The sequence below is a fragment of the Oryzias melastigma genome, linkage group LG21, assembly GCF_002922805.2.
Source record: "Oryzias melastigma strain HK-1 linkage group LG21, ASM292280v2, whole genome shotgun sequence".
Classification (NCBI taxonomy): domain Eukaryota; kingdom Metazoa; phylum Chordata; class Actinopteri; order Beloniformes; family Adrianichthyidae; genus Oryzias; species Oryzias melastigma.
Window position 1 is genome coordinate 1,314,383 of NC_050532.1, and position 19,874 is coordinate 1,334,256.

A 19,874-nucleotide genomic window follows, 5' to 3' on the forward strand; every position below is an offset into this window, starting at 1 on the left:
CATCTGACTGCCACCGTCTGACAGCTGCCTGACTGCCATCTGACTGCCTCCTTACAGCAACTTCACTGCCACCCAACTGCCACCTGACTGCCACCTGACTGCCACCGTCTACATTCATGGCCATGCCATCGATTTTAAAAGAATAATCACGTGGTGGCATGCCTCCCCATGGCACGCACTTGTGACCATTAGTCTCCAAGTTTGAGGCCTCTGTCATTTCAGACTTTTAACCAAAAAAATCCCAAAATTAAAGTGAATTTTCTTCAGTTTTTTTCAATAAATGAGTAATATTTTTCATTGTTCATGAATATTAAGATATTTCATTAATTATGTTACATGTCAAACAGCTTTTAACACTTCCATAGCAGCGTGAGCCTTGCTTGACATCACTCATTATCAACTGTCTCACTGATTATTCATCTAATCCCTTAGATCATGTGTTCTGGCAGAAGAGCCTCAGTTCATCAGTGGATTGTGACATTTGGGGCCTGACCAAACCTCCAGATTTCAGTAAATCCTGATGGATGTGTTTACAGGCCAACGTACTCCAGCAAATGAAAGAGTTCATGTGAGGCGAGGCGTCATTCCTCTGCTTCCAATAAAAACAGCTAGAACTGTCAACTGGTTGTGGTTTGAGAGATTTAATGTACACGGACCACAGTGCTGACAAGTTTTCAGACAGACTTACAACATATTCTGGAGGACACAGACTGAAGGAACGGCACGAGAGCTCGACGTTTTACAGGGATATAATACTGTAGATGTGTTTTAACAAGAGTACACAGCAGCAGCAGTTAGATCAGTCCTGCATGGAAGCAGCTGCAGTTACTATGACATCCAATAGATATAGTTTAAATAAACATCTTTAACGACAGTCCACATCATCCTCAGTCGTTCAGGAATACGTTCTCCTGTCATGTTTTACAGCCACATGAGGGTCAGCAGGGACTGAGTGAGATGTCTTGTATGAGTCCACCATATGCCTGGGCTCCCGCGGACCCCCTGGTCCTTTCCCATGCCGCTTTCTAATGAGGCGAGCTGTTGTGTTGTCAAACGCATGGTGGGTGTTTGATGGAGCTGGAAGCCTGATGCAGATTATGATCTCCAGTACTAGTACTGTGAGAGAGGGAGTTACAGAGTGCCGCTCCGCTTTGTGGGAGCAGCATCTGACCTTTGGATGGTATGTCTCAAAAGCTGCCGCTCAATCTTAGGAAGCAAATCAGGATTCCCCAGAAGCTAATGATCACTCTGGAAATGTTTGGGGACAAAGTCACTGGGAGAAAAAAAGGCTTGAGAGTCTGGATGGTCGGGGGTGCGTTCAGCTGCACTCCTCGCAGTTGCAGGCCAGGATGTATCTGTAGGTGGCCGTGATGCGAGTCCCCCCGGAGCAGCGCAGCCTCACCGCCTTCAACTTGGACGTGTGCGGCCGGCAGCAGGAGCAGGAGCTCTTGAAGGGCTGCTTGAGCACGGAGCTGAAGGAGATGAGGGGGTCGGAGCGGGTGGTGTGGCTGCAGTGGCCCTCGCAGCGCGCCAGCAGCACCATCTGCAAAACAGAGGAAGTCGGCATCAGGCTCTCATCAGACGAGAAGAGGCTCTCGCTCTTGACAGAGGGGGGTTTGTTTTGTGTCAGGCTGCCCTCCGCGACCTTCCACCTGCAAAACTGAGAGATAGCAGCGAGAACAGACGCGTTCCTGCATCTGCCGAATCTCAGGGTCAGTTGCGTTAAGAGGGAAGATCAAAGCCTCCAGTCGTCTCCGAGTGTGACCCGTCGGCTCACGTGCACTCGTGCACACCGAACCCTGAGTTGATCAGTGTCACGACCATCCGACGGACATTCCTCTGCGGGTCACAACATTCCCGCTGCTCCCTAAACAGCCTCCTGTGTCGTGTCCTTCTGTCAGCTGCTGTGTCGCCACCCATGTCCCCACTTTGACAAAAGCCTGTCTGGGGCCGTGGCAGGGTGACACACATGCATGCGAGGAGGGTTGTCGCCACTTTAAGACCATTTGTCTCTGTCCTGGCCGGGGATCAGGCTATCAAACACCCCCCCTCTTCTGTTCCCCTTCCTTTTCTGTGCCCCCCCTCCATTCATGCCCAGTGCATTTATAAAACAGATGAAGTGGATTAGCATTCCTATCTTTTAAAAACATGAGAGGACTGTCGTACACTTCACAGAATGGAAAATTAGTTCCAGTAACGTTTCAAATAAATGAAAAGTTTTCGGTTTGATCTTTGCTTTTGAAAGTCTGATAACTTCTGGCAAAAGTACTGGAGTAAATACAGCAACAACAAAAAAAGAACTGAAGCAGCTTTTGTAAAATTGAACAAAATTCAGTCACAATATTTTCTTTGGTTTCACAAAGCTTTTGCATAATTCCAAGACACCAATGAGCTGATGGGATTTTCATACTTTAGATTCTGGAACCAGAAAACTTCATGGAACCATGCTGGTGTGCCAGCTCTAACAGTGGGTCAACTATGGAGAGAAAATAGTATCGTTCTGATTTGTGCGTGCGTAACTTTGGATTTGTGTGTGCGTAGTTCTTTATTTGTGTGTAACTTTGGATCTTTGCATGGGTAATACTTGATTTGTGGGTGCGTAACTTTGGATTTTTGCATGTGTAACTTTGGATTTGTGTGTGCGTAATTCTTGATTTGTGTGTAACTTCCCAAATCCAAAGTAACACACAAATCAAGAATTACACAAATCAGAGTGATACTATTTTCTCTCCACAGTCAACTATTGTTGTTGTTGCAGGTTGAAGCCTGCAGTAATTCTCTATGTTCTTTCAATCAAAGCGTGAAGCGTTTAGAAAAAGGGTTTGTAGATGAGATGAAAACAGAATCCATGGAAGACGGACACGGCTTAGTTACATGCATTTGTAGGAGTTCTGTGGGTCTGTGGTTTGTCCGAGTCTGTAGAGGGTCAAAGACCTGAACGACTCCATCTTAAGGGGAGTTTATGTGTGTCTTTTAATTCTCTTGAGGCTTGTATGACTATGTAGAAATAAAGTGGAACGTACCATTGTTGTGCATATTGTAAGTGTATCGTAAAGTATTTGTAAGACTTCCACACACTTCTGATGTACGGATGCTGTCGTACGGTGACTTAACGCCACGCTCTCGTCGTTGGTAAGGTGTGAGTTCTAGCTTCTTACTGATGTAAATGCTTCACTCACGGGGTGTACAGGTGATGCATTCATCCCTGTATGGACTGTGAATGGGAACTCATCACTTAAGGGGTTCATCGGGGAGAAAAAGTGGAAAACTTTGTAAGTCAAGCCTTCATCTAACCTACAGTTGCAAGAGAAAGTATTCCTGCACAAAATAGACGCATGATATGTTTTTGTTTTTTTTATTACAATCACAACGATGGAGGAAAAAAATTGCCAGTTTAAATCACAAAAATTGATGTTTCCATGTTTTTATTGAACACAATCATGTGTCCAGTTTATGGTCAAAATAGTTTCGCTTGCAGCTTTATTTGGCCCTTATTCACCTTTATGTGTTGCACAAGTGTTCGCCCACAGTGTGCGCGCGGAAAAAATGTATGAGTTCACTGATTGGTCTATGACATCTCCTTTCCACTGAGCAGTCCGGTGCTGAGCGGTACGGTTCCATCCAGCCTTTTGTTTCCTTTAGAAAGAGAGTCACCAAGATGTTGGAATCTAGGAAAAGGGTTGTGGAGAGGAGAGGAATGTAGGTTCCCATGACAACCGGCTCTAGTTATCACACTTTCAGCGGATTTGTTTTGGTTTGGCCAAAACAAGCTCGACACTGCTCCTTATCTTCATCCACACAAGACTTTTGACACTTAATGTCTCATTTTACTTTTTTTTCAAAAAACAAAACTTATTTTCTTTTGAACATTTGCTTCACAGCCTCTCTTTTGCATTCAGACTGCAACAACTGTAAAAAAGTGAAAAAATTGGATCAATTCACAAAAATTCTAATTTGTTACCATTAACAATATCAATTCCACATCCACTCAAATTTTAAATTTGATAAAAAATAAGCAATTTAAATGTTGCAAACTGCAGAACTTTTGTTAATTGATCCAAAGTTTCACTTTTTTTTACAGTGTAACTAAATCACATCTTCAGATGGACCAGAGTTCACACATTAGGATTCAAACCAGCCTTCACACCTTCTCAAACAAATTTGACAACTCGAGGAAAACAGACGTGAGCGGAACCAAACGGCGGCGGTGAGACCGCGCTCCACGAGGAGAAAGTTCCATCCAACATTCAGAGCTTCAGAGTAAATCTCAACAACTCCAGGAGAAGAAAACAGGTTTTCCACTTCACACACTAAATGTAACGTCTCCAAACTCTGTTTCTGTATGGTTTATGTTTACTGTTCGTCTTTGGCGTCTCACCAACACCCTGGATAAAAGCCCGCTCACAGAGGAACAGTGTGAGCTCGTCCCGCTGCAGGTGGATTTGGTGTGAAGCGTTCAGGCTGAGGCGTGAAGCGTCTTCAGCTCTGAGCGCCGTGACACAAAGCCTGGCTCTCGCTGTGCAGGCAGGCCTCGCTCCAGATGAGCTGTGGTTTTGCCACCTGCTCAACAAGCTCAGAGTCCCTAAGTTAAAAAAAGACCAAAGAAGAGATCGGTTATGGAGCAGGAGCAAAGGCTCTGGCACAAAACAAAAGAAAATCAAAAAGCCGACAGCCCCTTTCCATAACTCTCTTTCAAGTCTGATGCAGTTCATAGAGTTATCCATCTTTCTTTTTTTTCTTTAATGGACTGGCTGTCCTTCAGTTGACTGAAACTTCCCAGTGAGCATTGCACCTCCGCATCATCCTTCACTCCACACTCTTCCTGCTCTCTGCTTTCTCTCCTCCTTGGGGCCCTAAATGAGACGGGAGACAGCAGGCTGACAGCTGACTGTTCGCTTTGACCAAAAACCAATGCCAGCTGAGAAACTCGATATGTTTGCATCGCGTCCAGCACCACACCGACACGAGAAATGAAGCTTGATGCCAGAGAATGATGGAGAGATGGAGACACGACCACTGAAAAGGGGAGGAAGGTCAGAATAAAGGGAGTTTTTAGGCCTGCTTTACCAGAGATTTGTAGTCCTTTTGTAGCTACGTTTACTCCGCCCTCAGTGTTCAAGTGACCACTCTCAATGAAAAGTCAATGTAAGCGCGCTAATCAGGCTTAAAACTCCCACGTTTCTACATCAGGTTTCTACGACAAAAGACAGAAATTTAAACCAGGTCAAACTTCAACCAATCAGGGACTCAGATATGGTAGTGATGTAAGAATGGCGCCACCTTTGAATCGGGGAAGTGCCATACATTTAAAAATTGATCATGGAGGAGAAATCAATAACTTTGGTTTGTGCCCGACCAGAATACTATGACACCAAGTATTTTATAGATCAGAATAGAGCTGTGAAAGGAAAAGTCTGGAGTGAGAATCGCTTAGACATTTCACACCAACAGGGCTGGGGATCGATAATAATTTCCAGAAACGATTCGATTCACAAGAGCCTGAATCAATTACATTTTTTTTTCAATTTTTTCAGTCCTCTCAATTAAATTTGATGCAATTTAATTTTGAGTTTACATATTTATACACGTTTATTTAGAAATACTTTAATAATCTACAACATGTTTTGAATCTATTAATCTGATCCAGTTCACATACTGTAAATGTATCAGTGAAATAATGAGATTGTTAATATCATTCAGTGTTACATGGATTCTCTAAAGGAGAAGTTCTAACTAAAATGTTAGAACTTTTAACATTGTTCTGCCTCTCCTGGAGGACGTTTCAGTTTGGCCACTAGGTGGTGATCACGCTATAGCATTACACCTTATTCCAGAAGAAGAAGCAATGAATGAGCAAAAAAATGACAAACAAAACGTACTTTAGACCACAAATAGTTTCTTTAAAAAATATTCCCTTAAAATAGTTTGTAAAACTCATGCCTGTGAGTTTATAAAGATTTATTCAGCAATGTATGTTTTGGTTGACCCAGCGTTAGCATTAGTCGTCCTATGGGATATTCCATGAAACGTTAGCATCAAGCTAGTTTAGCTTGATGTGCTAAATCGATCTCTATTTTATGAATCGATTATTGATCTATTAAGCATAAATCGATTAATCGATTTTATCTACCCAGTCCTACACACCAAGCCTCTTTCAACAGTAGGTGGCGCCCATGTGCTAGAAAACAGTAGATTAACTTGTGATTGGTTGAAATAAAACATTTCATTCATTCATTCATTCCAGCAGATAGTGAAGGAGAAAATGGTGCGAGCTGCTGGAATTACGTTGATTGTGTCAACAATTGAAAAGTTACAGTATGTTAAAGATTTAGTTTTTAGGCGACGCCTCAGATGTTAAAGGGTTAAGGGTGTATTCAGACTGGAAGAGCCTGTTTGGACCGATTCTGTTCAATTTGGTCCAGATTGAGTCCTTTGGCTTTGGTTCGGTGGAGACAAGACGCTTACTGAGATAGGATAAGGGTTTGACATGAAGATTATTGAGAAAAAAGAGTGAAAAGCAACGTGTATCATGATAAATGTTGTTTCAATGGGCCTGCATTCATCCAACCACATTTCTATGAGTTGTTGTGTCTCAGTGTTGTGGTTTTAAGAGAATTCTGTTATTCCCAGTTTCCATGGATCTTTTATTTGTGACGGTACAGTTTTTAGCCAAAATTAAAAAGCATTTGACATTTTCTAAGACACATTTTTTATGCACATCTTACTAGATATACAATTTTGATTTGTGGGCGGGACTGTTGGCTCAGAGCAACCCTCCCCTGTTGGTGAGAGCTCTGTTTGCTTGAGCTTATAGCCTCAAGCTAGCATTAGCGGTGCACAAATAGATGATTTTCATTGGAGTGGGTCTTTAAGGAACAAGGTAGCTTTTAGGATGGCGTCACAGCAGCACCAGGCAGGTGCCACAAAACAAGTCGGTGGTCGTTTTAGTTCAGTTGTTTTTCAGACTGAGAAAACTCAGAGTGAACCAGAGCTCAGCCTGATTGGAAACAAACCGAGACCACCTTGAAAGATAGGTCCAAGAGCAGTTCTTGGTCTGAGACCAGAGTCCACTTGGGAGTACTTAGGCTGAAAATTTGTTCCGGATTATTGGGGGAAACGAGCACCGGTTCACTTTAAGGGAACCAAATGTGCTCACACTGAATAGACTTCATGCGGATCCAAAGGTTTTCCCGATCCTTCAGATGAATTTGTGAATGTATCTCTGTAAAAGTGCATGCTAGAGACTCGTGTTTCTCTGGGTTTTACCTTGGAGTTGCATTTGTAAATTGGGTGCGTGATGGTTTCCACAAAGTGGTGCCTCATGCAGCGCTCTGGGTCGGGGTCGCTCAGATGCTGGTGTCCATTGTCTCTGGCCTTGTTGCTGCTGGCAGACTGGACCAGGCCCAGCAGGGGGAAGCACATCAGGACCAGCAGGAGGCCTGAGGGAGGACCCACTGAGACGGCAGGTTTCATGATCGGGACACCCAGAAGCTCCTGATCCTGATCACAGGACGGCCAGCACCAAAGTCTCACACCTCGGATCCTTAAAACGGGTTTCTCACAGCGCAGATCCTTGAGACTCGCCTTTGTTCCCACCTCTTCTGCAGAGGTTTAAACTCAAGAACTTGCAGGCAGGAGTTTGGCAGCAGGGTGGCTCCATTCCCCACCTTGTTAATCCATCACTTTCTGAAAAAAGACAAACAGAATCTGAGCATTGAAATCAGGGAGGATAAGTACATCGTTTGTGTTCTGGAGATGTGTTTTGTCCATTTGTCATTCAATCAGGTGAGTGAAAAACACAGTAACGCTCTCAGAGAAATCTTAGCCTCTGTGTGATTGACTGTCTGAGTGCATGTCTTTTTCAAGCTGGCCGCTGACATTGTCTCCTGTAATCCACAATCACAGCGGTCAACACCCACACACCGATGCACACACGCAGAAACACCAGTTCTGCTGCTTTTATTGCAGAGGTGAAACTTAAGCCATGCACAAACAGCCTGCAGCCAGATCTCTCCCCTCCACAGGAACAAGTTTTTCATTAAAACAAATCACTCTCCCAACAAGCATCTCATGGCTCCGCCAGTCCTGGAGCATATTTTCACAGGTATTTATGTTTTTCCTCCCTTCTTTTTTCCATTTCAGGCATTTATAGTCCTCCTGACAATAGGGTTTGTGTTCGGGGGGAGTTTGTTGCTGGCCGATGTGGCTTCGCTGTAATGTGTTGTGAATTAGTGAGAAAGGTGGGCACTGGTGGAGAGACGGAGGAGCATCGTGGTTGGAGTTTGGCGACTTTGTCAAAAATGTCATTATAGAACTCAACCAGAAAGAAAATAACACCATAAAAGACTGCTGTACCTACTATCAATTATAATTTGCAGAAAATATTTGATTCTGATTTTTTTATTCAAGTCAATTCAATTCTGAGTTTACACATTTATACATGTGTTTAATAATCTACAATATGTTTTGAATATATTTATATTAATCTGATCCAGTTCACAGACTGTAAACGTATCAGTGAAATAATGAGATTGTTAATATCATCCAGTGTTACATGGATTCTCTAAAGGAGAAGTTCTAACTAAAATGTTCAGATCATTAACATTGGAAACATTGTTCTGCTTCTCCTGGAGGACGGTTCAGTTTGGACACTAGGTGGCGATCGCGCTATAGCATTACACCTTATTCCAGAAGAAGAAGAAAGTATGAGGAAAAAACGATGATTTAGACCACAAATAGTTACTTTAAAAAATATTTCCTTAAAAGAGTTTAGAAAATTCATGTCTGTAAGTTTATAAAGATGTTCATTTAGTCAGAATGTATGTTTAGGCTGACTGAGCGTTAGCATTAGCCGTCCTATGGGAAATTCCACTAAACGTTAGCATCAAGCTAGTGGACTTTAGCTTGATATGATATATCGATCTCTGTTTTTATGAATCGATTGTTGATCTACTCAGCTTAAACAGATTCAAATCAATTTATCAGTTTTATTAACCCAGCCCTGATACCTACAATAATACATATTTGTAAACAGTTTGTAGATGATTCTACTTTTAGACAGAGAAAGTAAATGCGTGTTCAGGTGACGTCTCAATATATTTGCTGTATTTTAAGGTTGCTAAGATTTAAGAGAGAGATTGAATTGGAACTGGAGCAACTAATGTCTTAGTCCAGGGGTGTCAAACATCCGGCCCGCGGGCCACATCCGGCCCGGCAGATGGTCAGTGAGCCGTGATTGGTCCAAATTGGTCTAAGTCACAGTTTCTTTTTTTGTTTTTTTGTTTTTTTTTTATGGGAACTTATCCACACCCCTACCATTAGAAAGCGGGAAACACAAAATCTATCAATCAAACTTTTCAAACACAGAAAAAAAAAGATTGTAGTTATTAGTTTGTTCAGCCTCTACACTGTATGTTTTACTCTAAGGTAAACTCTCCCTCGTCTCATGTGCTACATGATGACTTGATCATCAGAACTCCCTCATATCAGGTTTTCCTAAATCCTATCCAAGTCTCCTGCTGATCCAGAAGATTCCAGTCATAACTCTGTTGAGATCTTGCAGGTTAGGAAATATTTACCTAAATATTGTTTTGATTTAGACCAACATTCAAACAAATCCCCTCACATTTAGAGCTGGAAAAGAGCATTTTTGTCAGCATTGGAATGGCTGAGATGGACCAGCATGATTGAAACAAACAAGTTCTATTGTGTCTTCTGGATGAAGAATTCTTAGAATATCTAATTTTTTAAGGAAAAAATAGATTTTTAATCACTTTCTATAGAAAGTCAGGCATTTATCTTAAGTTAATGTCAGCATTTAGGTTAACTGAAGACAGACTTGAGGATGTATTTAAAGGCCGGCCTTCACTCACCAGGGCCTCATCATTTCAACTGTGTCTAATCTTCCCCTGGGGAATCCTAAATTTAATTTGGAATTGAAGTGGAGGTTTAAAAAAAACTATCAAGACATCAGAGAAGAATTTCAGACCTATAAGGAGTCTGGCCCAATAATCACACCACACCACAGCTGAACTGTGTAGGATAGAAATGCAAAAAGCTGCAGAGTGGAGCATGTGTGTCTCAAAGTTTTGCTTAAGGATTTTATTTATTCTATGAACATCTATGTCATCAGTCAAGGCGTCAGACATCTAAACTTCAGAAATGACCCCAACAGAAGTCAGGGACCTCACAAATCCATCGTCTCTGTTACACACATCATAGCTCTTCTTATGAGGGTTTAAATCCATAAAACGTAAAGAAATAACAACCAGTTATGGACCATGTCCTACAACACTTTAACAGTACAGTACTTCCTTTTTTCTATGGCACCCTGATACAATTTCATATAGTCAGAAAACTGGGTAGCTCACTTTTATGCAGTTTAGAAATAATTTATTTAATGAATAACGGATCAAACGCCTCTGAAATATCAAGAATTTCCACGATTACACTGATGTAAAACCTCCTTCAGTACAAGTACACATGAATGAAGTGTGTGAGTGTACCAAACACATAGCAGTACCATGTCTGTTAGACTGTAAATTACAACTAAAAACATTATTCTTTAGACATCCCTGTAAAGTTCTCTCCAAACCTTTACGTTGTCAAGGTGCTGGAGGACCCAAACGCCAAAGACTGGCTCTGGAGCAGAAATTTGATCAAAATATTATCCTCAAACTGTGAAAAACTACAAACAAGAAACTAAAATAAGGTAATGGACAGGACCTGACAGTGACAAATGGAGCAGACTGATGCTGTATTCACACCGGATGCGATTTGTGCATCAAATTCATCTCTCTTTGAATGCGCATCAAATTTACTGCTCGACACCTTGACGCCCTCGCTGCAGAGTTTTTCTGGACTGCATTCGTTGCCACATCATGGAAAACATGGATGATGTCGACTGAGTAGTAGTTTAGAGGCTCTCCCAGTGTAGTGTCCTTCACTTTAGCAGTGGGAGCTGCACCTGAGGGTCAATTTGAATTTTACTTTTGTCTGTTTGTCGCCCGGTTTATGCATTAACCCCAGGGGGAAATAGAAAAAAAATTGGAGGATCGTTTTTATCATTGTTTTGAAAAAAAAGACAAAAACATCATATCAATGGCCCCCGTGGTAGCTCTCCGACTGCTAGAGTCACTATGCTAGCCTAACTGCTGTTAGGCTAGCATAGTGAGTTCCACTGGCCAGGGACCAGCAGCTTGGTTGGAGACCCTGCTAGCTCTGCCCAACAGTGGTTGATAGCTTTCTATGCTGTCCATCAGGCGGCTGGCTAGCGTAGTGGGCTGATCGCTCCAGCAAAGAGCTTAATATCACTAAAGATGAGACGTATGCTTTTTACTATTGTCCAAGATACGTACAATGCGATTGTGGAATGGTAAAAAAAACAGTGAGACATGGCTTAGCAGACACAGTAAAATGGCCATGAAATGCTTATGATGTACAGCTGTTGTATGGTGACTCTAGGCCAGAATCTAGTCCAGGGATAGGCCACTCCAGGCCTCGAGGGCCGCAGTGTCTGCATGATTCCAGATATCCAGCCCCTACTCATGACTGATTACCTGGTTCAGGTGATTCCAGCCAATTAGAACATGCCAGAGCAGGGGATGCTGGAAACATGCAGGAATGTGGCTCTCGAGGCCTGGAGTTGCCTATCCTGCTCTCGTCATTAGCAAGGTGTGTGGATTCGCCCCTTAATGCTGCAGGCATGGTTTGTCCAAGTGACATGAGACATGTGACATGAGCTCACACAAACTACACTCTAATTTCCTAAACTCTATGGGCTGTGCACACATAGCTTGTGGCTTTCACAAGAACAGCACTTCTGGGCACACCTGCATCTCACCTACTTTACCCTTCATTATCCTTTCATGTTGTTGATGCTGGTGGCCTGTTACTGACCACGTCTATGGAGAAAGGAGGAAGGAACATGTTCATGTTCTCTCTACAGGCTCACCAAAGGGGTCTAAGATCTTGATATTTCACTGGTGCCACCTACGTATGAGTGTCAAACTCAATCGCACAAGGGACCCAAATCCAAAACACACCTTAGGCCGCGGGCCGAACAGGATAAACATTTAATGAACTCTCTAAAGCTACATTTTTAAAACTTTAAAACCCAAACTTTTTAACATAATCCTGAACTAGATACATAGCATTACCTATGATTTTTATGGTTCAGGGTTATTTTGCTCTGTTGGTTTTGGTGTTTTTGTTTCATGCTTAAGTATTTCTTTCTGTTTGTGCTTCTACAGGGTGGCGTGGGACAGGAGGCGTGGCTTTCACTACCTGGTGGCCTGCTTCCCCTCTTTAATTTCTGCACCTATAAAAGCCTCTCCATGGCTCCCCCAACCTGTCAGGTTATTTAGATTCAGTTCGGCCCCTTCCTGGTTCCAAGTAAAAAGCTTTCGTTGGCCTAGCGCCCTGCCTCCGCTACCAGTGTGCTCCTAGCTTTGTAATAGTGAGGTTAATAAACCTTCACTGCTGTTCCATCTCATCTGATCTGTCTACTCACCACGGCAACAAAGCTAGTGTCAATGCTGTAAGCTGAATTTGGCTGCTGAAGATGTTAGTGCTAAGAGCTGCAGATGCTGAAATTGATAGCTATAAATGCTGAATCTAAAAGCTCAATACACTGAAGCTGATAGCCAGCCAAAAATATTAGCTAAATGCCAAATTAGCCTAAAACAAATTAGGATAGCCAAAACAGCTAGCATGTAACCGTAAAACTAGCTAAACTTCTAAATAGCCTAGAAACTGAAAAAAGCCTAAATTAGCCAAAACAGCTCACATGTAATTATTAGCCTAACTCCAACACAGCCTAAAAAACATTTTAAAAAAGACTAAATTAGTTAAAACAGCTGGCATGTTAATATTACCTTAGCTCCAAAATAGCCTAAAAAACTTAGAAAAAGCCTAAATTAGCTAAATCAGCTAGCATGTAGCTGAAATATCAGTTAAACTCCAAAATAGCCTAAATAATCTTAGATGAAAAATAGTCCAAAAAGCTAGCAGAATGCCAATTTTTTAAACTTTTAAACCGTAACTTTTTAACATAAGTATGAATAATAAAAATGCAGGAATATTATTCCAGAATAATTCAACTTAAACCTTAAATAACGTTTAATATTTTGCTCTACATTATAATATATTTTGTCAAAATTATACAAATTAGAACTGCAAGTTAACATTGGGCCATTAACAACAATAAAATAGAATGATCTAGAGGGCCGGCTAATTACCAGGAGGGCCGTATCCGGCCCCCGGGCCTTAACTTTCCCCTCCCTGTCCCCTACAGGTTTTCCCATTTTTCACCTGCAGACAGCCCGTATCCACCACTTGTGACTAAGACCTAAGTCCAGGGATAGGCAACTCCAGGCCTCGAGGGCCACAGTGTCTGCATGATTCCAGATATCCAGCCCTTCTTATGACAGATTACCTGGTTCAGGTGTGTCCAGCCAATTAGAACATACCAGAGCAGGGGATGGTGGAAAACATGCAGGAATGTGGCCCTCGAGGCCTGGAGTTGCCTATCCTTGACATACGTTGTGAAAGCCTGTAGTTATTTGTCCAATTTCACCAACTTTGTTTCATCAGGTAACCAGGTAAACTCTAGTCTGAAGACCTTGAATCCAGTAAAAGAAATGGAATAAACAAATGAAATTCTGTTGTCAAATTCAAAACCAGCAGCATTTACAGATCCTCAGTTTCTGACCCAAAGGAGATGTTCTTACAATTCTTTGTTGAAAACCTAAAAGACTTTATTAGTCTGGAACGGCAACATCAGATGTGATTCATGATGTTTTCTTTCTAATCATTTACTGTTAGCATTCCTCCTGGGATGAACTGTGATATAATTGGGATGGTTCAAATAAAAACTTGTGGGGATGTTTCACTGGCCCATCAAATATGTCCCGCAGGGTTTACACAGCAGACCTGTGGGACGCTTTTTCTGCACCCCCTTCAGCTCTGCAGATGGTTTCATCTTCAGAGCCGCCAATGAAGCATCACGTCTTTACTGAGGATCAAACAAAGTAAAATCAGGAAAGTTCCCTCTCAAGTCAGAAGTATACCTAAACAGAGCAGGAGTCAAACATCTACATCCTCATTTAGCAAAAGACTGAATTTCTATGAAAGCACAAAAATCAGACTCGGGCCGGGTCGGGTTTGGCTCTCCTGGCAGCAAGTCCAGCCCACGTCAGCTGATGTTCAGTGGATCTCCTTCCAAGTCTTTAACTGGCAGATCTTGGATTAAATCAGGCTAATTGATCTCTGTAAATGTACTTCCTTTAAAAGCTCTGGTGCTATAAGCTGCCTTTCTTATGGAGAGAAAATACTACGATTTGTACGTGAATAATTAAGGTTTTGTTTATAACTCTGGAAATGTGTGATTTGTAACTAATTTAATATGTTTTGTGTATAAGTAAAAAAAAGACAAAATGTAAAAAAGTACAAAATACAATGTACACATGCACAAATTAAAATTACAACAGCTTGAAGCTAATTGCACATGCAAAACTTTAAAAATTATACACAAATCACCACATCGCACACACAAAACCTCATTTATGCACAAATCTTTGGTGAGACTTATTTCACGTCTCACAAATTGGTCTGTAAGTGATGCGTTCAAGTACTACTAGAACACTCGTTTATCAGAGTTTTCTTAGATTGTGAAACTTGGCATTTTCACACTTTCTTAAACAGATATTCCCAATAATTGATATAAAAAAGTCTAAATACATGTTTTTAAAACACTTATTCCTTTTAAAAATAAAATATTTTCCAGAAAAGATCGCCTTCTCTGCAGCGGCTCCCCTAACAGCTCATCCGACACAGAGCTCTCTCCCTAACTCTGGTCACAAGACAGCAGGCAGTTATTCTTAAAGGGATACGTGTTTTAAGAAAGTTTTCAGCTACAAGCTAGCTGCTTTGGCTAACCTAGGTTTTTTTTTTTTTTTTTAAAGCTCAGGTCAATTTTTTTATTGGTAACAGTTATAGGGTTTTTTTGATTCAAGTTTGAAATTTACATTTTTTTGCACTTTTCTTTTAAGTTTTCAGTGTTATTATTTTTTCAATAATTCCTTAATGTTTTTAATATGTATTTTTCGAGTTTAAAACTGCTTTCATTTTTTTTTCAAATTTACAATGCTTGTTTTTCAAAATTTCATTCACTTTAAGCTGATCTTCCACAGGTTCTAAAACTAAACGCCATTCACGCAGGCGGACAGTTTTAATGTTAAGTCAATGGTACAAGACGCAATCTGAGGTCCTGCTGCACGATTTGAGCGACGGGCGCAATTTGGCCAGAGTTCAAATCTTTCAACTTCGGTGAGGTCGCCAGAGCTTCTCAACCAATCAGGGACATGTAACGTTTTCAGAGACTCGATTAGCAGGTAGAACAATGCAATGGCTGGTCAAGACAAAGTGCATCTGTTAGATTTGAGAACTCTTGTATGTATGTGTTATTATTAACAGATGAATCCAAACTGAATTACCTGGAGAGGCTGGAGCAGAATCACACCTCTGACTTCAGCCTGAAAGCTTCCTGGAGAATCTCCATGTGTAATGAGTTTGGGAGGCTGAAGCATGGCGTCTTTAGTTACACGGCGCTCTGCTTTGCATGAACAGAATGTGCATGTGAGATTCCAGAACCCTCCTAAACGGATTTCATAGCAAAAACACATGAAATCACATTACAGTAAATGGGATTGTGTAGCTGCAGTTATGGTAACGCAAAGTAAACATTTTTGGCATTTCCCCATAAGTCCCAGTCCTCCTATAGAACATGTGTTTTACTTAAACAGACAACAGGTCCTGGCGTTGCCATGAAGGGAAAGCAAACAAAGATAATGGCGGAGTGCCTAGCAAAGACCGGGACTAACCAAATAAACCTTCCTTTAACGGAAATGCTGTAACTCTGAGTGATCAATGGAGCGGGACCGTCCCTCTCCTGACTGTCGTCTGCTGTGATAGTGTCTGAACTGCAGAGGAGACATCGCTCTTTATGAAGAGGCCACACATCATCGTGACTGTCTCCTCTGACAGCTCAGACCGGAGCTCTGAAAGCCGGGATATCAGCACCATAACCGTGAATGACAGATAATGGGGCCTTTTTAGAATAATAAATGGACTGTGCAGCCCGCAAATGAGTTCATTCCTCAACAGTGGGGGTGAGAAATGACCCATTTATGTAAATGCCACAAGTAAGAGGTAACAAGTCTTAGAGGGTTTGACAAGTTCAGCCTGAGCATCTGTCCCATTCAGACTCTCAGGGTCCTGCAGTTTACAACAAGCATGTCCAAAGTCTGCACCATTTTGAATTCTACCCGTCATAAAATCAATGACATTTACTGAGAACTTTGTGATTTGATTAATCATGTTAGAAATCATTGTAAACCTGTGACAACAACCTGCGACTACTTGACCTTTGAGGCTTGAGGCACAAACGAGAAGAACAGATTTAATTTTTTGATCAAAACCACAGTGGTTTGTACTTCTGAATAAGAAACATATTTGTATTATTTTCTTGTTCGCATGATTTAAATTTAGAAGTTTACAGTGATTATTTAATAGTAAATAATATGTAATATTTCAGGTGAACACAAATTTAAAGTTGACAAACGTTTGTCCCAGACAGACTTTATTTTTAAACATTTATTTCTGATTTTCACACTTGAAATTCACAGTAATTTGGGTAAAAGGCATTTAAATGTAGTCCTGTCATATGTAAAGAAATAGAAAGTATCCTCTTGCAAAAAAATATTCATCAAATGGTTTATTTGCCATTAAACGTATATAATCATTAGGAAAATATTTGGTAAACACTTTTCTGAGACCTCTCTCTCTTAGTATCATTCAAACTTTCCTTTAAGAGTCTATATCACGTGTGTCAAAGTCAAGGCCCAGGGGCCGGATCCGGCCCTCCAGGTAATTCTATCCGGCCCTCCAGATCATTTTATTGTATTGTTATTAATGGCCCAACGTTATCTTGTGCTTATTCTAACTTGTATGATTTTGCCAATGTTTAATTGAAAGTTATTTCAGGTTTAAGTTAATTTATTCTGGAATAATATCCCTGCCTTCTTCTATTTTGGCTTTTACTAAGATTTTTTAGGCTATTTTGGAGTTTAGCTAATATTTCAGCTCTATGCTAGCTGTTTTGGCTAATTTAGGCTGTTTAAAAAGTTTAACAGGCTGTTTTTCAGTTTAGCTAATACTGTATTTTCACACTAGCTGTTTTGGCTAATTTAGATTTTATTTCATTTTTTAGGCTATTTTGGAGTTTATCTATTTTTCCGGCTACATGTTAGCTGTTTTGGCTTTCCTAAGTTTTCATTGTTTTAGGCTAATTTGGCATTTTACTAATATTTTTAGCTGGCTATCAGCTTCAGTGATTCCAGACATCAACTTTAGCGTTTTCAGCTATCAACTTCAGAATCTTCAACTATCATCACTAGCATCTTCAGTGACCAAATTCAGCTTACAGCATTCACACTAGCATTATCACAGGTATATCTATATCTCAGATGTAAGCCTCTGAATGGTAACTTGGAGTTGGAAATGATCCAAGCTAGAGTTTCCACAAATAGGCGCTCTACAATCCCCGTCAGGTAGTGCATCAGCCATGTTAGATTTTTTTTTTTTTTTACTTTGCATGGTATAGGCCCTTTAAAAATCCATTGAATGTAACTCGGTCCATGTTTTCTGTATTGTAGTTTATCGTCGTTCCACTAGGGGCAGTAGAACTGTTTTGACCTTATCATTTCAAAATGGCTGCTTCCACGACACTTTTGGCGGGAAAAGGTTGAGCTAATTTTCAAAAATGTTAAGCTAAGAATAACTCATCTATTGTTACTCATCTTGTAAATTACTAATTCTATTGAAAGAATGTGAAATGTATTGATAATTAATCATTTACAGTTAAGAATGTTAAGAATCTGTGTATCAAATTTGAGACAGTGGGTCCATCACATGCTTTTTTTCCCAAAACACTCATGTCAGTATTTTTACATCTTAAACTAACATTGTTTTAAGCAAAAAGCTCACTAAACCAACAAACCATAATTGATTCTAACTATCTGATAAAAAAGCATGTTGCATTTTTTTCTTTGTGGATTTTGTCAAAGGATTTAAAAAATATCTTAATTAAAAAATAATAGTAATATTTTCTGCCAATTCTTTGAAGTAGTGGACTTCACATGGATAATACTATTATAAATGTTCAAACTATATATTTATTTCACCAAATCTGGCACTCTTTGCCAAAAGTTTCAACACCCCTGGTTCACAAGAAGCAGCCGGATCGTCTCAAGCACTCCATCTCCCCCTGGATCACCAGGTCCAACGACCAGCACATCCTGAGCTTTGTTCTCCGTTCTAATGTTAGGAATCATCCATTCCAGCCACACTGATCTCTGTGATTAGAAAAATAAACTGTCATTGTGCTTTACAGTTTGATCCATCATCTTCCATCCAGTCTGAGTCTCTCCTCTCGCCATTGTCCATCACCTCCTCCGTCTTCCCTGAGTCAGCGCCAAGCAGTCGTGCCACTTTGTCTGCCTTAGCGGAGCTCCAAGCTTCAGTAACTGTGACTCACTGTGTCACCTTGAGTTGTTTTCATTATGAAACACAGCTTTTCTGGCACCAAAGCCCACAAAATACAACAAGTCATTCATTCTGAATTACCCATGAACCCCTATTAAAGTAAACAAGGGCCGCAGGGCCAGACTCCATCCAATAAACCACCACAGAGAAGGGCATTTTCTCCACTTTGATGTTGATTGGAATGTGTTTTTATCTGTTTTTTGCATTTCTTTTGTTCTTTTAATTGAAGCGCATTTATAAACGTTTAACTTGAATAAACAGAGATGTTCTGGGTCTGAAGCGGAACACATTGTTGCCTTCCAGTGGAAACCCAAAGAATGTTCTCAGCCCCTCAGGAGGCTCCAGGTCATGAAGAGACACAGGCTGGAACGGTTATAAAAACCCCTCACAAGTTCTCAAGCATCTTCCATTCTCCATTTCCTGTCGTTTCACACGGCTACAGTCTGCCAGATTTTCAGGCTAAAAGTCCGTCAGCTGGAATCACATTATATTTGTGATGCATGAGACACAAGACGGGCGAACAACTGGGTTCAAACAATCAGACTAGTATAAGCACATGTGGGATGAGGGGCAGCTCTTCTGACTCTCCAGTTACATCTTCAGACATAGATTTTGTTCATAAAACTCTTTACATGTCTATGAACTGGAACTACAACCAACAAAAATCGCCATGAATGGTTTGATCTGTTCTGGAGTAAAGCTAAAATTCAAAAAGAGTGGAGAAAAAACATGAGAACCACCAGATTCCTGGTGAATCTTTATACAGACGATAATTTGCTTTAAAATAAAAATTAAAAAAGAACACCCAGCAAATCCCTATAAACCTGCTTCGTTCCTTCCCTTTCCTGCTTTTGAGGATTTTACACCTCTGGAGTCAAGTAAATGGGAACAAATGTAAGGAATTTTTCTGTGACATAATCCAGTGGATATGTCGATGTCATAATGAAGTCTGTCCTTCCAAATCCCAGGAATGTTTCCCTGAACTGCCTGAAGTCATTTGTAAACGAGATCACAACACTAGAAATCTAGTTCTTATTTCTGGTTGAAAAATTACAGCCTTTTCCCTATACAACGAGCAACAAAATATTCCGCCAGTTTTATTATATAACGTGTAAGATAAAAAGATTGTCCCTCTTTAAATAATGTATTATGAAAAAGCTTTAGGACCCACTCCATGAAAATGTTTTCAACACATTCTTGTGGCATTTTTCTGATGATGGAGGACATATAGAAAAAAAATATACATGAGTACATTCCATCACCATCCACCT

General features: G+C 40.7%; 1 protein-coding gene across 1 annotated transcript in view; it reads right to left on the bottom strand.

The window, feature by feature from the left end:
- Positions 1-625: 625 nt before the first annotated feature.
- LOC112155274 (norrin cystine knot growth factor NDP) overlaps positions 626-19,874 on the bottom strand; it is a 29,078-nt gene continuing 9,829 nt past the window's right edge. The window contains exons 2-3 of the mRNA XM_024286798.2: positions 7,267-7,686; positions 626-1,543 (exon numbers count right to left, since the gene is read on the bottom strand). Of these exons, the coding sequence (XP_024142566.1) occupies positions 1,319-1,543; positions 7,267-7,473 (432 nt within the window). The 5' untranslated portion in view covers positions 7,474-7,686 and the 3' untranslated portion in view covers positions 626-1,318. The remainder of the gene's footprint in view (positions 1,544-7,266; positions 7,687-19,874) is intronic.